Source organism: Podarcis vaucheri (assembly GCF_965113315.1).
Source record: "Podarcis vaucheri genome assembly, chromosome: 3".
Classification (NCBI taxonomy): domain Eukaryota; kingdom Metazoa; phylum Chordata; class Lepidosauria; order Squamata; family Lacertidae; genus Podarcis; species Podarcis vaucheri.
In genome coordinates, this window is record NC_138761.1 from 31032832 (window position 1) to 31047122 (window position 14291).

The 14291-nt window shown below is 40.5% G+C and overlaps 1 protein-coding gene across 1 annotated transcript in view; it reads right to left on the bottom strand.

Annotated features, from left to right (window-relative positions):
- Nucleotides 1–1797: 1797 nt before the first annotated feature.
- The window catches only part of EPRS1 (glutamyl-prolyl-tRNA synthetase 1), a 38201-nt gene continuing 25707 nt past the window's right edge, over nucleotides 1798–14291 (bottom strand). Inside the window, exons 23-30 of the mRNA XM_082216298.1 lie at nucleotides 13230–13331; nucleotides 12454–12609; nucleotides 12170–12367; nucleotides 7172–7345; nucleotides 6155–6315; nucleotides 5035–5113; nucleotides 2713–2777; nucleotides 1798–2166 (exon numbers count right to left, since the gene is read on the bottom strand). Of these exons, the coding sequence (XP_082072424.1) occupies nucleotides 2016–2166; nucleotides 2713–2777; nucleotides 5035–5113; nucleotides 6155–6315; nucleotides 7172–7345; nucleotides 12170–12367; nucleotides 12454–12609; nucleotides 13230–13331 (1086 nt within the window). The 3' untranslated portion in view covers nucleotides 1798–2015. The remainder of the gene's footprint in view (nucleotides 2167–2712; nucleotides 2778–5034; nucleotides 5114–6154; nucleotides 6316–7171; nucleotides 7346–12169; nucleotides 12368–12453; nucleotides 12610–13229; nucleotides 13332–14291) is intronic.

Genomic DNA, 14291 nt, shown 5'->3' on the forward strand with positions numbered 1-14291 from the left:
AGAGAGGAGTGTTGGAAGTGGTATTCTCTGTTGTAAACAACCCTCCCTCCCGGGCCCGGGAGCGTCCTGTTTTGGACCTTGCATAAGAAGTGCAGAGTTTGACAGCTGTCAAACGGACTGTAAATGGTAGAAAAATTGCTACCTAAGATCCCTCTGGACTAAGTTACATATTGTAGTCTCATAAAGTCACTTGTATAAAAATTACAGGAGCCTCCTAGTACTTAGCTTTGGCTGGGTCATTCAGTGCTTTTTCCAATTATGTTTTGGTTTCAAGGCCAGGGCAAAGGAACTTCTGAGGGTGCTACCCATGGTTTAGCAAACTACAGAGGGGGTACCTCTCCTGAGAGGGTATGTAGGGAATGAGATGGTCTTTCAAATATTTGGAGTCATTTGGGGCTTTAAACACTAACACCAGCTCATTGAATTAATGTTCCTCCTTAAACTTTTTTTTAAAATAAAAAATCGAAGTAATTGTGATCAAGAGACAGAAACTCAAGCAAATGACATAGCGTGGGCATTACTTGAATCGAGTTGTTCTGAATCTGCCATTTGTTTCTTTGAAGCTGCGGTGACTCAGAAGCCAAGCCAGCCTTGTTCAATGTTTCCCCTACTACATCTGTTCATGCCAATCATTTTTCAAATTGATATTTTATTAAGAGAATTTCATTTATAAAAAGGTAGTGAGGGGGGGAAGTGATAATGAAAAAACTGTTATATTACCATATATTAATATACAGATGCTTATTCTTATTATCCTAATGTACACATAACTGTCAGTAATCTAATATATTCTGTGTAAACTAATTCCAAATATCATTGTATTTACCCAAAGAAAGCATGTGTCTATAAGCTATCAGTTCATATGTTGCCATTGTTGTCATGCTGTTGGGCCATTGATTAAAGGGGACTGATTCCCCTATTCCTGCCAATCATAGGAATGATCAGCAATTATCACAGTATAGGTAGCATTCTTGTAAATCTTGTGAAAAATGACTTGGTAAAGGCACAAGGTAGGGAACTGTCCTATATGCAGGTGCTGGAAATATAACTGGTTTTAATGGTCATTGTGACGTAGATCTTTAAACTAAACAAGGTGGCATCCATTGAAGTTGCTTCCAATGAAGATTATGTACACTAATGCGGTGCTCTCCAGATGCTGGATTACAAATCCCATCATCCCTGACCACTGGTCATATAGGCAGGAGCTCATGGGAGTTGTAGTCTGGAGGGTACAATGCTGTACACTTTTAAGTTTTTCTAACAGTTGGTTTTCTAATCTTCTAATACACAATTTAAAAACTTTAAACTTAGCACTATGTAGGCAGACAGTACAGTGGTGCCTCGCAAGACGAAAAGAATCCGTTCTGTGATTCTCTTCGTCTAGCGATTTTTTCGTCTTGCGAAGCAAGCCCATTGACGGATTAGCAGATTAGCGCTTTTAGCGGCTTATCTGCTGATCGGATCAGCTGAAAAGCGGCTTAGAAAAGGGGGGGGGGAGGAAAAAAACCCCGCAGGAACTCGCAAGACATTTTCGTCTTGCGAAGCAAGCCCATAGGAGATTCGTTTTGTGAGGCACCTCCAAAACGGAAAACTCTTTCGTCTAGCGAGTTTTCCGTCTTGCGAGGCATTCGTCTTGCGGGGCACCACTGTATCTTCTACTCATGGAACAAAGTGTTACAGCTCATTCAAGAATGTTGAACGCTACAGTATTAATGTGAATTCATCCAACCTTTGCATACGGCATTACCTACTACACAAACCCATTTTATCCCATAAGCCAAAAAAGAAGCCAAGTGGTAGCTGACAATATGTATTTATTATTAGAGATGTTGTATACAGAAAAGTCTGTGCATCACTGCTAGTCTGACTGAAGGGGCTCTTTGACTCTGTATGGCTTTATTTGTAGCTGTTTTAAAAAGTAACAAAAACGTGATAGGATCTGGGAAGATTTCAGTCTTTATTTCAAAAAGTTGAGGGCTTGAAAGATAAAGAAAATGGTGTTTCAAACTAGCAGTTTAGTAACTACGGCCAAAGAGGGTGTAGAACTTGGCAAGGTTCTTGCCACAGACACATTTTGCTCCGTTCTCCAGCTTACACAGTGGCTTGAAGGGGATGCAGAGACTTTTTGCTCCCATGGATGGAGCGCCAGGCTCAAGGTCTTGATCTCTGAAATGGAAAGCAGATTTCCTTTAATGCCCTGCCCAAAACTGAGCTAAATGGCAACGCCCCACAACTGTGCACTAACCAAAGGTATCACATGTGACCTAAATGTAAGCCGGATTTGCAGAAATCAAAACACTCTTCAACCAAAGGAATTAATGCTGCGCAAAGAGTAAAGTTAAGGTAGTGATATAGATTTGCAAGAGAGCTTTACAAAGACAAAAAACGGAGGACTGACAAAAATGAGGGACAGTCTATTGTCCCATAATTAGTAGGGATGTTGCAGGGCTTCCAGTGAACCGTGAAACAAAGGGTGTCTTGGCACCTTAATACAGATCATGGTCTTCCACTGTAAACTGTTCCTCCATCAGGTCTAGAATAAAAGTGCTTTCCCTTTTAGAAAAATTACACTTCTTGGTTAGCGGATTATTTAGCATGGGCCCCATAACATCTACTACAAGGACCAATTCCTATTTTTGTCAGAGCAAGTGTGCATCTCAATTGGTACTTATGTATTTGTATAGTTATGTCTATACACAAACATTTATTTACCTGGCAGTTGTCTTTTTGATCCAGTCCTCACAATCTATTTCACCACAGAAAGGAATCTGCACTATCTGAAGTCAGAAAGGAAAATAAACATTGTTGAGGTTATATAATTAATCTTAATTAATGTCTTATATATTGAATAAAACTTGTCTGTTCCAATTTGCAAGGGAAAATAGCTGAAATGAGTCTAACAGAAAGTAGTATAATGTTTATCTGTTTTAGCTGCCTTGAGAGAAGTCCGTCTGATGATAGGATTCAAAAGCCTTATGATCTTTATATTTCACTGCAAATAAATTTTCACTCCCCTGCCCCTCTGGCCTAATATTTGTGTGTACATTCAACACAGTGGCCCCAGCAGAGAGCTTCTTGAAGGTGAATGTTAGCAGAATCTGACTGGACTTTTAAAAACATCTTCAAATTAAGATAGAAGGTCGCCCCTTAGTGGTGCAACTGAGTAAAACACCACTTAAAGCCAGACGATGTAAGGAAGGACAATGTCATTAGAACTTATTCTGCAAACAATTCATAGAAAAACCAGTCCCTAACGTATTTCCTTGAAGTGAAAATTTGAATGCCATGTTTTCTCTCCAAAAGTCATTGATTAATTGAATATTTTAGCTTTCATGTATTTTGCCAGAATTTCACTCTTCTAGATCCAGAAGCAAACATATTTTGCAATAATGCACACAGAAGTGCTCGTCTCAAAGGGAGAGAGGTGCATGTGTAGGGAACTCACACCCCCAAGGGATTATTGGACTGGCATGTTAAACTGAATGACATGCCCTGGTCTGCAGAACCAAAGGAATAACCATTATGAGTTCTTGAACTTCAAGTGACGTGTTCGCTTTTCTATAAAGAATTGTTTGTTTTCCAAGCCATAAAGGCTTTACAGGCATTTGCTACATTTGAAATTTAACATAAACTAAGCCCAGCTTCAAGAGATAGCACATACAGCACGTAGGAAAGTTAATAATTTCTCATAATTCAGCATTGTTTGAGTGATTAAACTTCATTCTGACTCCAACTTTTAGAAAAGAAAGAAATTGATTCAAACTTGAAGCACACATTAAGGGAGCCTGCTATTCTTCTAGGAAACATGAATATGAAATGTGTATAGTTTGCAGGATTTTGTTCCTCTCAAGAGTGCTACAATGTGAACAGCAGCAGCACCAGATCACATAAAGGCCTTCAACTTGGACTCAATGGCACTGGACTCAATGACACTCCTGACCCATGGAAGGGGGGAAAAAAACCAGGATGGAAAATGCTAGGTCCTAAAACCTAATTTAGTTTATGACAAACAGCAGCAGGATGCATAAGTTGTATCTGTTTAAATAAATTCCACAACGTAAGCCAGCTGCTTGTTTTGAAGGAGGCATGTTGGAAAATGACTTATCTTTAATAAATGTTATTAAAAATAAGTCAAAGCTATTCAAGAGTAATTCACACGAATCAAACTCTAACGTAAAACCAGTAGCCAGAGCACAAAACACTCCTGTGGCAATCTAAAATACTTTGCTGCAATTAAAGGTGCTTCATTGCACCTTCATATCAACTCCAATAACCTCTTGTCATCCAGCTTTTCTACATGTACTTGTTGACCTCTATTTAAATCAGATAGAAAGAGTTCTTTGACGCAAGCAATGTGTTCTTTGAACTGACAATACTAGCTATATTGTCTGCTAATTATTTTACGGTTACTTGTAATGAATTGATTACAGTATCTGATCTAGAATTCAACTTGATACTATTTCTTAGAGATGGCATGGCTATTTTCTGCTGAAAAAGCAGCACAGCCGAATAAGTGTCACAGAGAAGGCAGCCTTCCACCTTTACTAATGTTTTTAAAGACATGGAATGGCATCTTTTTCACATACTGCAATGGACATACATAGATGTCCCATAGCCTTGATGGAGGGTGAATGGGTTATGAGAGCTGACCACAAAGGAAAATGTTCTGCAATGGCAGCTGCAATTAAATAAGCCAAGAGGTTAAAGCTTTTAAAGAACTACAGGCTCCACTACATGTCTTAAAATTGCAAGCATTATTCCCAAGGAATGTGATATTGATTTAACATTTGGCATTTTTTGAGGTTGCACTTATTCTTTGAGACTCCTAAGAAACTCTCATGTTTTAGGCCAGTACAAACTGCTAATCCTGCAATCCCTGAATAAATTTGTGTTGTTCAATTGTGCCTTCACTTGCAAAAACAAAACTTGCGGCCTATTCTTACGAATGCTTCCTTGAAAGACAGCCACACTGTGTTCATTAAGGCTGTAAATATACACTGGATTCCAGTCTTGATCATGCTGCAGATTTCTTACCTTTCCCGAATCAAGTGCAGTCTGAAACTCTTCCATTGTATTGGCCACCACCATATGATTCTTTAGGTCTTTAGAAGCTCTGAGAAAGAGTAGAAATTCAGTCAATATAAGCTTTTACTTATTGTAAAAAGAAACTCTTTAACTACAGAGCCAGATCTTGAGAATGCATCTGAATTACATCCCACTAATTACATTCCAGTTTTTGTCCACACAGCAGTCCAAATGATGGTTAGAAACATGCTTAGCTGCAGTCAAAGGTGGGATATAAAAGTGCAATAGGCCAAAGTACTGTGCAACTCATTCTGTGTGCCCAAGGTGACTTTGGGCTTCTGTGCATCAAGCCTTCAATACACACCACGCCTCTTTTGAAAATGAGGGGAATTTGTGACTGTGTTATATTCACAAGGCACACTAAAGTCCTTATGGAGACCTAAAGTAGCTCTTGGGATACAAATTTAAGTCCTGTGATATCTCAGTGCAGTACAAGCATTTGGGACTAGAATCCACTTCCAAGATAAGCTTGATTCCATTAATACAGAGTATGCCTTCTCTGGGTGTCAGGCCATGAAAACTGGTGGAAGAGCAAGCTGAAAGTACAAGGGCTAGTATTCAGTTTAGATGGCATGAGGGTTTTTTGTGAGAAAAGTCAGCATTACTATACTGATGACCTTTTTTGCCCAGCTGGTCAGGCAAAGCAATCCAAAAGATTTTTTTTCGGGGGTGGGGTGGGGAGTGAATTGAAGATGGACAAATAATCAGTTGTAGAGTCACAGAAGGGAGGAGCTGCATTTTACCCCCTCCTGCTTTCTACTCTGTTTTATTATTATTATTATTCTCTTCATTGCTCCCATTTGGGGGATTCACTCAACCATTCCCCACCCCACCAGCTCAACCTATTGGGAAACTTTGAGATCATTGGGGAGGGTGATTCAGATAGTTTGCCATGCATCCACTGCAATCCAGGATGGGTGGGTAAGTGAATGTTAATTCTAGTTGTGCCCTGATCCTCAGTTCATTTCCTCATTCCTTTGGAAACCCATGAAACGACAGACAGATGAATGAAACACATAGCATAAGAAGCAAATGGGTCAGTTTGAAAACAGCCTCTGCCAAACTTAACCTGTCAAAAAGGTTCATCTGGATTTTGTCTAGAACACGTCTCAGCTGGTCCACTGCTTCATTTTCAGCAAAAGTCAGCTTCTCTCCTGTGTCCCGTCTAACAGCTACAAACTGATGATTTTTCATATCTCGTGGACCCACTTCAAGCCTGATTGGAACACCCTAAAAAAAAAAAAAAAAGTGGAGGCCATGAACAGAGCATTTTATACACTTCTTTACATTTGCCTACCTTGCTTAAGTGGAACACAATTTCAGGGAAGGAGCTACCCCAGGTTATAGTCAAGAAACTCAGACCTACACCTAGCAAAAACACAAATTATTCCACACTCCAGAATAATATAAAACAAATGTGTCACTTTAAACCAAATCTTTAAACTATGGTTAAAAGGTGAAGGCACCCACTGAAGCTATCACAGGTGCTTTAGTCCTCTTCTGCTCCTGTTGCACTGCTAACAACCAAGCCACGTTGCAGCTTAGCTTTACATCCAGGTTCGTGTTGTTTGTTTTCCCTACAAGTAGAAAGCCAAGAACAAACCTTCCAGACAGCTCATGCTTTGCTTCAAATAAAACAAACTCTGACTCTGGGCTTGGATGCAAAGCTAAACCAAACCAAGTTTCAGATCCTAGCAGCACAGTTTGGTGCAAGTATGGTTTAAAGTGACATGCAAACCAGGCCAGTATTGAGAGCATGTCTCCAACAAGATGACATCCTGAAAGTTTGCACTGCAAAAACTCTAGCTATTACTCTTTCCCAGCCTAGAAGTAAGACAATGTGAGCGAGTCAATACTAAGAGGTTGGATACTTTATTACACAGGCATTCTTGAAGTAGATGAGCTCATCAGAATTGGAAAATAAAGAACAGATGACATGTACTTAGGGGAAAGTTCATAAGAACTTTTGTCGCTAATATATTGGTAACTCCCATTTTCCTTCTGCATATACTACTGAATGATGCATCCAAGGAAAGGCTGACCATGAGGAATGCATCAAAGGAGAAGAGAACTGAGCAACATTTACCTTAAGCTCCCAGTGATTGAATTTCCATCCAGGTGAATAGTTCTCTCTCAAGTCAACACGCGCACGGATATTGGCACTGAATAGCTGCTTGCGGTATTCAGCACACTTTGCCATCAGGGCCTCCTTGTCTTCTTCCGAAAGCGAATTGGTGATTCCACAGGGAATAATCACAACCTGAGTGGTGATGCAATGATTTTTGAGTTAGGAGCATTAACAAAAATGCTGTTTGCAAGAATTACAATATGTAGGCCCTAAACTTGTAGACTGCTCTTAAAACCATCAGTTTTGAAGCAAAAGGACTATTGAAGCAGTGCTGCAATAAAATTAACTGCATTAAAATTTTATAAATATACACTAAAACGGTGACCAAGCACTCGCTGAGCAGAATTATTTATACATGTATTTATGTATTGATTTATTTGATTGTTTCCCAGAACTAGGACTCAAGGCTCTCACAAAAATTAAAATAAACACAGATAAAACACACACAGCTTAAAACATATAAAAGGTTGCTGTTAAAAAGTAATTAAACTGGAAAAAGAAACTGTGCCAGCAAAAAAGGAACAGAAAGAGAAACTGTTAGAGTATATTGAACTGACTAGATTAACAGAGGCAGTTCGAGATCACACTAAACAGGAGTTTCAAAAAGCATGGGGGAAATGCAGAGAATACAGTGCCCTAAAATACATACCTGGACTTGTTTTGATTAATGTCTGCAGAAGACTTTGTGGATGTTTAAGTTATAATTAGAAAAATCTTAATAATTATTCATAAAGGACACAGTTTATAAGATTAAGGAGGCCAGATATAAGATAAAGGAAGTCTTTTATTGGGTTGTTTGTATTGTATGTTATGTTCACTGTATGTTATGTTCACGTTTAATGTGTATTGGGGGTGGTGGGGTTGTGTTATGTTGTAAATAAAATTCCAATAAAAATTTAAAATTAAAAAAATAAAAAGCTATTAAACTATCTATGGAATTAAAACACATCTATTAAAACACAGATGGGGAAAACAGTACAGCATACAATTAGGATACTTTTCCTTAAAAGCAGTCAGTTTCCAAAGAAAGTTTTCAGATGCTGCTAGAAGGACAAGGAGAGAGCAAACATAGCCTCTAGAGAGTTCCAAAGCCTGGGAGCAGCCACTGAGAAAGTTGTCTCCAAAATGCCCACCAAATGTCCCTGTGAGGGAAGCTGGACTCAGAGAAGTGCCTCCCCTGAAGATTTCAGAACCCAGGCAGCTTCATATGGCTCAGTCCTTCCGAATTGTTGTTGTTGTTGTTTAGTCGTTTAGTCGTGTCCGACTCTTCGTGACCCCATGGACCAGAGCACGCCAGGCACTTCTGTCCTCCACTGCCTCCCGCAGTTTGATCAAACTCATGCTAGTAGCTTCAAGAACACCATCCAACCATCTCATTCTCTGTCGTCCCCTTCTCCTTGTGCCCTCCATCTTTCCCAACATCAGGGTCTTTTCCAGGGAGTCTTCTCTTCTCATGAGGTGGCCAAAGTATTGGAGCCTCAGCTTCACGATCTGTCCTTCCAGTGAGCACTCAGGGCTGATTTCCTTCAGAATGGAGAGGTTTGATCTTCTTGCAGTCCATGGGACTCTCAAGAGTCTCCTCCAGTACCATAATTCAAAAGCATCAATTCTTCGGCGATCAGCCTTCTTTATGGTCCAGCTCTCACTTCCATACATCACTACTGGGAAAACCATGGCTTTTACTATACGGACCTTTGTTGGCAAGGTGATGTCTCTGCTTTTTAAGATGTTGTCTAGGTTTGCCATTGCCCTTCTCCCAAGGAGCAGGCGTCTTTTAATTTCGTGACTGCTGTCACCATCTGCACTGATCATGGAGCCCAAGAAAGTAAAATCTCTCACTGCCTCCATTTCTTCCCCATCTATTTGCCAGGAGGTGATGGGCCCAGTGGCCATGATCTTCGTTTTTTTGATGTTGAGCTTCAGACCATATTTTGCGCTCTCCTCTTTCACCCTCATTAAAAGGTTCTTTAATTCCTCTTCACTTTCTGCCATCAAGGTTGTGTCATCTGCATATCTGAGGTTGTTGATATTTCTTCCGGCAATCTTAATTCCGGCTTGGGATTCATCCAGCCCAGCCTTTCGCATGATGAATTCTGCATATAAGTTAAATAAGCAGGGAGACAATATACAGCCTTGCCGTACTCCTTTCCCAATTTGGAACCAATCAGTTGTTCCATATCCAGTTCTAACTGTAGCTTCTTGTCCCACATAGAGATTTCGCAGGAGACAGATGAGGTGATCAGGCACTCCCATTTCTTTAAGAACTTGCCATAGTTTGCTGTGGTCAACACAGTCAAAGGCTTTTGCATAGTCAATGAAGCAGAAGTAGATGTCTTTCTGGAACTCTCTAGCTTTCTCCATAATCCAGCGCATGTTTGCAATTTGGTCTCTGGTTCCTCTGCCTCTTCTAAATCCAGCTTGCACTTCTGGGAGTTCTCGGTCCACATACTGCTTGAGCCTTCCTTGTAGAATTTTAAGCATAACCTTGCTAGCGTGTGAAATGAGTGCAATTGTGCGGTAGTTGGAGCATTCTTTGGCACTGCCCTTCTTTGGGATTGGGATGTAGACTGATCTTCTCCAATCCTCTGGCCACTGCTGAGTTTTCCAAACTTGCTGGCATATTGAGTGTAGCACCTTAACAGCATCATCTTTTAAAATTTTAAACAGTTCAGCTGGAATACCATCACTTCCACTGGCCTTGTTATTTGCAGTGCTTTCTAAGGCCCATTTGACTTCACTCTCCAGGATGTCTGGCTCAAGGTCAGCAACCACACTACCTGGGGTGTACGAGACATCCATATCTTTCTGGTATAATTCCTCTGTGTATTCTTGCCACCTCTTCTTGATGTCTTCTGCTTCAGTTAGATCTTTACCACTTTTGTCCTTTATTATGGTAATCTTTGTACGAAATGTTCCTTTCATATTTCCGATTTTCTTGAACAGATCTCTGGTTCTTCCCATTCTGTTGCTTTCCTCTATTTCTTTGCATTGCTCGTTTAAGAAGGCCTTCTTGTCTCTCCTTGCTGTTCTTTGGAAATCTGCATTCAATTTTCTGTATCTTTCACTATCTCCCTCGCATTTTGTTTGCCTTCTCTCCCCCGCTATTTGTAAGGCCTCGTTGGACAGCCACTTTGCTTTCTTGCATTTCTTTTTCATTGGGATGGTTTTAGTTGCTGCCTCCTGTATAATGTTGCGAGCCTCCACCCATAGTTCTTCAGGCACTCTGTCCAGCAAATCTAAATCCTTAAACCTGTTCCTCACTTCCACTGTGTATTCATAAGGGATTTGGTTTAGATTGTATCTTACCTGTCCAGTGGTTTTTCCTACTTTCTTCAGTCTAAGCTTGAATTTTGCTATAAGGAGCTGATGATCTGAGCCACAGTCAGCTCCAGGTCTTGTTTTTGCTGACTGTATAGAGCTTCTCCATCTTTGGCTGCAGAGAATATAATCAATCTGATTTCGATGTTGCCCATCTGGGGATGTCCATGTGTAGAGTCGTCTCTTGTGTTGTTGGAAAAGCGTGTTTGTGATGATCAGCTTGTTCTCTTGACAGAACTCTATTAGCCTTTGCCCTGCTTCGTTTTGATCTCCAAGGCCAAACTTGCCAGTTGTTCCTTTTATCTCTTGATTCCCTACTTTAGCATTCCAATCCCCTATAATGAGCAGAACATCCTTCTTTGGTGTCACTTCTATAAGGTCTTGTAAGTCTTCATAGAACTGGTCAATTTCAGTTTCTTCAGCACCAGTAGTTGGTGCATAAACTTGGATTACTGTGATGTTAAAAGGTCTGCCTTGGATTCGTATCGAGATCATTCTATCATTTTTGAGACTGCATCCCAGTACAGCTTTCGCCACTCTTTTGTTGACTATGAGGGCCACTCCATTTCTCTTACGGGTTTCTTGCCCACAGTAGTAGATATGATAGTCATCCGAACTGAATTCGCCCATTCCCGTCCATTTTAGCTCACTGATGCCCAGGATGTCAATATTTATTCTTGCCATCTCATTTTTGACCACATCCAACTTACCCAGGTTCATGGTTCTTACATTCCAGGTTCCTATGCAATATTTTTCTTTACAGCATTGGACTTTCCTTTCGCTTCCATGCATATCCACAACTGAGCGTCCTTTCGGCTTTGGCCCAGCCGCTTCATCAGCTCTGGATCTACTTGTACTTGTCCTCCGCTCTTCCCCAGTAGCATGTTGGACACCTTCCGACCTGAGGGGCTCATCTTCCAGCGTCATAACTTTTATATGCCTGTTGTCTTTGTCCATGGAGTTTTCTTGGCAGGGATACTGGAGTGGCTTGCCGGTTCCTACTCCAGGTGGATCACGTTTGGTCAGAACTCTCCACTATGACCTGTTCATCTTGGGTGCCCTGCTCGGCGTAGTTCATAGCTTCTCTGAGTTCTTCAAGCCCCTTCGCCACGGCAAGGCAGTGATCCATGAAGGGGCCTTCCGAATTAAGGGCCAGTAATTGTGTGTTGGGGCAAAAAAGTGTTGTCGACTGAGGCTGAAAACACCTAAGTAAAGGTGTCTGCCAGATCTCTCAGGGAGGCTGTTTCATAATGCAGTAAGAATGCCCTCTTTCTGGTTGCCACCCAGTGGACAGAAGCAGGTGGCTGCAACATTTCCCCATCCTCTCTCTATTTCCCTCCACATCTTAAAGATACAGCCAGAGGACATCAGCAGCTGCACAAGCATTAAGATTATCTGCCAGTCAACTCAGTGACTTGGAGCCAGACTAAGTTAGTTGTGCTTAGGTCTTACGGAAATCTATGGGGCAATTTAGTCGTGACTTACAGTTAAGTTTCCATTAAACTAATTTAATGGAATCTAACTATCTTAGTCTGGATTCAACACCCCACCACCACCACCACCATTCTAGAAAATAGGAGAGGAAAGGGAGGTGAATTGGCACTAGCAAAAGGTTTGTATCAATGTGATTTTGCTCACCTGAACAGAAGCGACCCTGGGAGGTAGTACTAGACCCATGTTGTCTCCATGAATCATGGTCATTACGCCAATGGTCCGCGTTGTGATACCCCAAGAGTTCTGATAAGCAAATTGCTTCTCTCCTGGTATCCTGGGATCTTCAAAGACAATCTCAAACATCTTTGAAAAATTCTGTCCCAAGTGATGAGAAGTTGCTCCCTAAAAAAAGGCAACAATAAACAAAATTCAGGTAACATCTTCCTACATATTAGTGAAGTATATAAAATGTTTTTATCAGAACATACCTGGATGCCTCGCCCACTGGTGGATATAAATGCCTCAATGGTAGTTGTATAATCTCCGCCTGCAAACTTCTCCTTTTCTGTCTTTCTTCCTTTCACAACAGGAATTGCCAGAAGCTCTTCGTACACACGGGCATACAGATCAAGGATCTGTAATACCTGAGACAAGTAATAAAAAACAGTTTGTAGAAGTTTAGACTAAGCTATATGCCAAAAGTATCACTTAACCATTTGGTAGAATCATAGGAAAGCCAAGGATAAATATCAATGGCCTTCTAAAACCCAAAATATTTATGGCGGCTAACAAATAAAAATTTAGCATTTACAGTTTAAAGCTCTAGCAATAACCACTGAATCCTATCCGACAACAGATAGTGATTCTCGGACATGAAATTAACTGTCGTTTGTAACTATGGTAGTTCACTAATTGTGTTATTTCTTTTCTTGCCTGGGGGTTCACATAGTTAATGCCACCCAATTTTGAAACGTAGATTTGTTTGAGTGACAACAACATGCCAATGAGATTCAAATTAATTCTTGTATATCACACCATGAGAAAAGAATGTCCAACACGATTTAACACTGCGTCTACTTTTCATATAATCTCTCTGTGTTATTAGCCTTTTTGAACATACTGAAGAAAAGAAGCTTCACTGTTTCCCCTCAATTATGCTGAAATACGAAGTGGACTCCCTCCACCCACTTATACAAAAATTTCCAAATTTTCCTTGAATGGTGGATGGTGAAGAATGAAGTTTAACTTAGTATGTGCACTGTACCTCTTCTGCTGCCTCTTCGTAAGTTGCAAACGCTGTGTGTCCCTCCTGCCACAGGAATTCACGAGTACGCAAGAAAGGCTGTGGATGTTTGAACTCCCAGCGCTGCAATACAAAACAAACAAACAAAAAACAGAGTGTCATGAAAAGTTAAAGTTGTTATCTTCATTAATGAGCTTGTTTTTAATGTATTATTTAGCACTGCTCAAAGTTCTATTTTTCAATGATGCATTATACTATATGAATTCAAAGGCATAATGGGTTGCAATTAACAAAACGCAAAGGCTAAGGCTCCATCAGTACAAGAAATTTTCGGCCTCTCTGCTCCCCCTAAATTTGTTCTGTGGTTTCCCAAACCCTCCAGATTAGATTTGGGGACGGCAGGGAACTTGTGCAGGGTGGGGTCGCAATGAACCTAGAGAGAATTCTTGTGCTGGCTTCTGCTAGTGCTACCTAGATTTTACATATTGTTAAGAAACCCACTATTCACACAAAACGAACCAGAGATTATTTTAACTGCCATTTGTTTTCAATATAAAAATGCTATATTCTCATATGCTGATTTCTATTATTTCTATGAAGATTGTAAATACCAGTAGGCAAGGATAATTTGCATGATCACAAATCCAGATACAGTGGTACCTCGGGTTAAGAACTTAATTCGTTCTGGAGGTCCGTTCTTAACCTGAAACTGTTCTTAACCTGAGGTACCACTTTAGTTAATGGGGCCTCCCGCACGATTTCTGTTCTCATCCTGAAGCAAAGTTCTTAAACCGAGGTACTATTTCTAGGTTAGCGGAGTCTGTAACCTGAAGCATCTGTAACCCAAGGTACCACTGTATATCGCAACAGATGTCACAGATCAGGCCTGTAGATTCCCCAACTGTGTGCACTACATACCACATTTTTTCATTCAACATGGTGTTTGTTAGGATGTGGAAAGCAGAAATGAAGAAATATTCAGAGCATAAGATATGAATCAAATCCCTCAACACAAGAAGTGCCAGGTGAAAAAATATGGCAAATACCCGCTTTTAAAATTAAGTTGTAGGTTGTTAGAACGTA